At 45.8% G+C, this 6,395-nt stretch overlaps 1 protein-coding gene across 1 annotated transcript; it reads left to right on the plus strand.

Moving 5' to 3' along the window:
* Window positions 1–2,462: 2,462 nt before the first annotated feature.
* On the plus strand, window positions 2,463–3,752 carry LOC108552294 (acidic leucine-rich nuclear phosphoprotein 32-related protein-like). The gene is made up of 3 exons (XM_017906759.1): window positions 2,463–2,658; window positions 2,967–3,348; window positions 3,533–3,752. Exons 1-3 carry the CDS (start codon window positions 2,463–2,465, stop codon window positions 3,750–3,752), a joined length of 798 nt encoding a protein of 265 aa, XP_017762248.1.
* The last annotated feature ends 2,643 nt before the right edge of the window (window positions 3,753–6,395 follow it).

A 6,395-nucleotide genomic window follows, 5' to 3' on the forward strand; every position in this document is an offset into this window, starting at 1 on the left:
ATAGTCAGTTGACAATACCGTACTCAGTGTAGCCATTTACACAAAATTTTAAGCATTGAACTAATCTGTTCGATGATCAACTAAATTCTTCAGCAGTTGTAGAATATTCAATGCATAAAGAAATTATCGGTGGCGACTTTGATGTATGTAAATACAATACAGAGTATACCCACCTACATTGCTCTGTACACGTTTGAATAATGAGGTCACTGATACATGTTCTATAGCTATTCAAGGGTTACAAAAGGGAGATGCATCATCCCATGTGGTAATAACAATTGACAAAACGACAATGAGTATAGCCTTCTTCGAAATAATGTGTCTGTCGTTTTAACTTGTTCACTGATGACCTAGCTTCCTCAGTAATTTTAGAATAATCAATAGATATATCAGTTATGCCCAGAAATTTCGGCAACGCAACGTACGTTACATACATCCACCAACAGAGCACTGTTGCCATCGTGTTAATTTGTTCACTGACGATGAATGTTGCACCGCAATTCTAGATTGATCAATGCACAGGGCGGTTATGTTTAGTGATATTTACAGCTGACAACAAGGTGCTTAGTATATCCACCAATTGAGCACGGTAAACATTTCATTTACCTGTTCACCGATGATTTGTGTCAAATGTAAGTACTAGAATGGCAAAGGAGAGATACATTGTAGGTATGGTATTCCTTTATCTATTCCTGGGCACGTCTGTAAATTGCGAGGGAATGCTTGGGCACTTCACCGTAAATAAATGGCAATAAACTGGCGTCTCGTGTTTGACTCGAGCGTCCGGGGTATTATCTGAAGTGTGTGCGGGAGGATGAGTGACCCTCCTCAAGGATAGTGTGAATGGGACGTTTATGAATGTAAAGGTTACGAGTGAAGAGTGTCTCCAGGAATGCATTTGAGTGTTTAGAGTACGCGGCCCACAGAGTGCGAGGCATGGAAGAGTGTTTGGGAAACCGTGATTGGGAAAGATAGCACGGGCATGAAAGAGGATGGATTATGGGGTTTAAATAGGGACGCGAGGTGGCAAAGCGTGCAGTTTGGTGGAGTATGGTGCAGTACGTTAGATTATGTTGCAGTATGCTGAGTTATGTTGTGGCATATTTGAGCACGTATTTCGGGCAGTTCCTCGAGAAGTTCTTTGAGAGGTGGTGTGTGTAATGATCGTAAGCCTAGAATAAGTTCATTCTCAATAAATCAGTTCTATTCTGCACCACCGAACTCTTGCTGCCTTAATAAATAAAATTCCTACATAAATTGGTGGCTCAGGCGGGATAAAGGCTGCAAGTAGGAATTCTTCGGAGTAAAGCGGTGGAAAGAAGAAATAACTGGCAACAATGTTATTGGAAGCAATAAACAGCCAGCACACCATGGACAACCGTGAGATAGGGGAGATTGCGAGGAGCCGTAATCCGTGTTCCTGAGAAGCGAAAGATTTTCAGAAGACGATCCTAGAAGCTCTAACGAAGGCGTTAGTAGCTGCAGTGCCGAAGAAAGGAGCATCAATTGTACCAGCGTGCTCATTACCGTTCAGCAGCGAAGAAACAGGAGCGATGAATGTTAGAATTACGACAGTCGCCAATAATTTGGACCATTTCGATGGAACGAGAAATCAGAACAACTGTCGGTAGATTCTGGCGCGTTCTCCCTAAAGCACATGCACGCTGCCGCCGGAGTCGTACAAGTACTTAATCGTGCCTCGTCTTTTTGGTAGAGCACGGGAGTGGTATGAATCGAGCCCGACCTCATCGCCATGACGATGGTCTAAACGGGGAGCTACGGGGAAGGTTCCGTCGTCAACCGTGCCAGCCCGTGTACGAACACGCACAGGCCCCACACCCCACGCGGACAGGGACATGTCACGAGGATGAAGACTTACGAGCTATATCCCAACATTAGGGGAAATGGAAGAAAGCATATATACATTTGACGGCGAAGGGGCAGAAGATGAAATAGAGTGGCTTTGTGACTTCGATGAAATTACGGAGGATTGCAAATGTTGCGACAAGCAAAGGGCCTGTTGCGCTAGAAGGCTACTTCGATGAACCGCAGAAATTTTCAATCGATATGCAGGCATGGGTGTATCGTGGCAAGAATTTAGGAGCAAGTTTATGTCAGAAGTAGCACGTGCGTTTGTAACAGCACATAGCAAAGACGATGTTGGAGACAAATATGGAGACGAAGATGTAGACGAAGCTGGAGATAAAGCTGGAGGCATGGCTGGGAACGATGATGGAGGCGGACCTGGAGACGAAGATGGAGATGAAGATGGACACGTAGCTGGAGACGAAGCCGGAGACGAAACTGGAGACGAAGCTGGATACATCGCTTGAGGCTAAGCTGGAAACGAAGATGCAGATGGACTTGTAAGCAGACTTGTGGACGCAGTTGGAGACGAAGATGCAGTCGTAGATATGAACGCAGATGTGGATGAAGATGAGCACGAGGGTGAGCACTAAGATATGCACGTACGTGTGGACAAGCATGAGCACGAAGGTGAGGAAGAAGGCGAGGATGACGACAGCAGACGGAAGTGCGTGTACGAGGGAGGTCAGGTAGGCTCAATGGATTCGAGCACAAGACCAAGCGCGGATGTGGTGCGACCTGTGCACAGGAGGGACCTCATGGGTAGCAGCAGAGCGTCGACCGTGGTTCAAGGTGGAACAGAGAGCGACTGCTGCGAGTAGCGATCTTGTACTGATCCAGAAACACCGGGGTGCCTGTACAACCAGAGGGAACCCAGCACCCGCCTAGCAGTGATCATCCTCCGCCGAGCGCAACAGCGTTGGCCATTGGCAGCGGAGTGTCCGTGTATCCCGGCATCTGGCCGTTAGCGTACGGGGAACAACTGAGTTCTACGTAAACCACATGGACTGGTCCTTCGTCCCCTAATGGAAGGAAATTGTTACGGTACGATTCGGGACTGGAAAACGACGTGTATTCTGAGGGCCTGACTGAACGACCAGGAGGGGAACCCGTACCCAATAAAAGGAGAGAGGATCATGCCGACCATCATCATGGAGATGGCTCTGGCCCGAGTGTCCACGCAGTTCGCGAGCGCGCGAGGGCGAGCGAAGGGAAAGAACTATATGACGTGGAAACCGTGAAAGGTGAGAAATATTTGGATTCCTGTCATGTAGTGAACGAGGAGCCCGACGCTGTCCAGAATAAGAAGGCAGGATTGAGCGGGCTGCTGCATGCAAGCGACGACGAGGAGATACAGGATGTGCTTCCGGCACAACAAGCGATGACGAAAGGAACGATGAGCAACAATGTGGTCAATGGAAAGACCGATGTTGCGAACGACGATGAAGATGAGAACGAAGACGAGGACGAGGACGAGGACGAGTATGTAGACGAAAATGGTTTCACTGAACATACCATTATAACGGCTACTGTTCTCTGCTGATAGATATACTAAGTACCGTGCTGTCAATTGTAAATTTCTCTAGCCATAGGCGTACTATACGTTGAATATTCTAGAATAACTCATAAATTATAATTATCAGCTAACCAAATTATTGCAACATAGCGAAGACAAGAATGAAGACAAGAACGGAGACAATAATGAAGACGAGGATGAAGGCGAGAGCGAGAACGAGAACGAAAACGAGAACGAAGGCGAGGGAGAATATCACGAGGGTAAGGACGAGGCCAAGGACGAAGGAAGCGCGGCTGGGGGCGAGGGCGAAGATGCTGAGGGGGGCGATGGTGCGGACGACGGGAATGCGCCACAGCGAAGACAAACATAAGGCCAAAGAAAGGGACGAGGACGAGGGTGAAGGCGAGGAGGAGACGCACTGGAAGAGGTATCAGCATCACGAGGGGATGCCAGTACAACGACGGCCAGAGGTGCAGTTGGGTCCTTGACCGTGGCCGTCTACGACCAAGTCGGGCGTCTACGACAGTGTCCGCTTGGCAGGAAAATTGGACAATGCCTTCTTTCTTGAAGTACGGCGGGAAACCAGATGAAATTGTCCTATACATGGAGCGTGTATGAGCGTCCTCGACTGCTGGAGTGATTGTACGAGTGACGAATCGCGATATATGAGGTCAGATATCATTTGCAAGAGCGGCTGGGTGTAGGAATGGTATTTCCATTATCTATTCCGAGGTGTGTCCGTAAAGCGCGAGGGAACGCTTGGATCCTTCTTCGTATATAAATGGCAACGGACGGAAGTCTCAGGTTTGAATCGAGCGTCCGAGGTATTATCTGGAGTGTGGGCGGAAGGGTGAGTGACAGTACGCATGGATCGTGTGAGCGGGGCGTTTATGAATATATCGGTTTCTAGCGAAGAGTGTCTCCTGGAATGCATCCGAGTGTTTAGGGTACGCGACCCACTGAGTGCGAGGCATCGAAGGGTGCGTGGTGAAGGGTGATTGGGAAGGAGAGCATCTGCATGAAGGAGTACGGAGTATATGGTACAAACAGGGATGCGAGGGCACAAAGAGTGCAGTGTGGTGGAGTATGGAGCAGTATGGTGGAGTAGGTCGCAGCACGTTGTACTTAGTTTTGGTTTGATTGGGTACGTATGTCGAGCAGTTCTCCGAGTAGATCTTTGAGAGGCAGTGAGTGCAATAGCCGTAAGCTTCGAGTAAGTTGGTTATTAATAAATTAGTTTCATTCCATACCACCGAGCATTTTGCTGCCATTGTAAATAAAATTCCTACAATACCGTCACCCGAGACGATAACAAGTGCCAGTATAGTATTGAGTACAACCATCATCACATTACAGTGGCAGTAGGATTAAGTTGTTCACTGGTGACTTGAATTCCACAGAATATCTGCAATAATCAATGTATGCGTTAGTTATGTCTTGAGACACATACATTTCCCTGTACGGTAGGTGGTGCAACCACCAGGGGAGCGCTGTAGCCCTTGGATTAATCTGTTCAGTGAAGACTTGTGTTCTGCAGGAGTTCTTGAATAATCAATGGATACGTCTCTTATAGCTGGAGACGTTTACAATGCCCCTTACGGAAATAGCTGCAGCCACAAATAGCACACTGTAGCCGCTGGATTCATGAGGTCAGTGAAGAAATATATACTATTGCCATTCTGGAGTGATAAAGGCCTTATCCCATATAGCTCGAGAAATTAACCACTGACAACAGAGTACTAAGTACAGTCATCATCACAGTACTGCAGCCATTGGATTAAATGGATCACTGACGACATAAATTTCACAGTAGTTTGGGAATAATCAATACATACACCAGCTATGGATGGAGATATATATGGTCCCCAGTACGGTAGTTGAAGCATCTAACTATTGGGCACCGTAGTCGTTGGATAAATTTGTTCGCTGACGATGAAAATTCCAAAGGAATTCTGGAATAAGAAATTTATAGGACCGTTATGGCTACAGATATTTCCTATTGACAGTATGGTCCCTAGTATGTTCATTTACAGTGCACGGATGCTGCTGTATTCACCTATTTAATGATGATCTAAATTCCAATGCAATTCTAGAATGAGAAAGAACTGACGCGATGTTGCTCGAGATATTAACCATTGACGAAACAGTAATGATTACAGGCATCATCAGATTACTCCAACCGTTGGACTAAACCGTTCCCTGAGAGATTAGGTTTAACAGCAATTCTGAAATAATCACTACATGGTACCCCCATGGCTAGAGATGTTTACAGTTCCCGGTAAGGTGACTGGTACATTCACCAATGCAATAATGTAGCCGGTGGATTAATCTGTTCAGAAATGTTATAAATCCTGTTGCAATTCTAGAATGACAAGAGACTAACCTAATATCGATTGAGATATTAGCAACTGACAACACAGTACTGAGTACAATCGTCATCACGTTATTGTAGCCGTTGGGTTAATTTGTACACTTCTGACATACGTTACACTGTAGTTCTGGATTGATTAACGTATAAATCAGAAATTGCTGGAGATATTTTCATTTCCCTATACGGTACTTGCTGGATCCACGGATGGAGCACTGTGGTCGTCGTACTAATCTCTTCGGAGATGGATAAAATTCCAATGCAAGTTTCGGATAACACATTTATAGCACGGTTGTGGCTAGATGTCTTTACAGTGGACAGAGGTGCCCTTATCCCATCCATCAACAGAGCACAGTATTCGTGGACGGAAGTTTTCTATGATGATATATGTTCTATAGCAATACTAGAATAAATAACATAGATCCGTTACAGCTCGGGATATTAACAATTGTCATAAGAGTACTGAGCAGAGCCATCACCACAGTACAATAGCCGTTGGACTATCTTCTTCACTGACAATGTAAACATAGCCGGAATTCTAGAATATTCAAAATATAGTACGTAATATGCGTACTATATATTGATTAGTATAGAATTGAAGTTAAAATTAAACTATCAGTGAAAAATTAGTCCAACAGCTAAGGC

Source organism: Eufriesea mexicana, unplaced genomic scaffold, assembly GCF_001483705.2.
Source record: "Eufriesea mexicana isolate 0111107269 unplaced genomic scaffold, ASM148370v2 scaffold6162, whole genome shotgun sequence".
Taxonomy (NCBI): domain Eukaryota; kingdom Metazoa; phylum Arthropoda; class Insecta; order Hymenoptera; family Apidae; genus Eufriesea; species Eufriesea mexicana.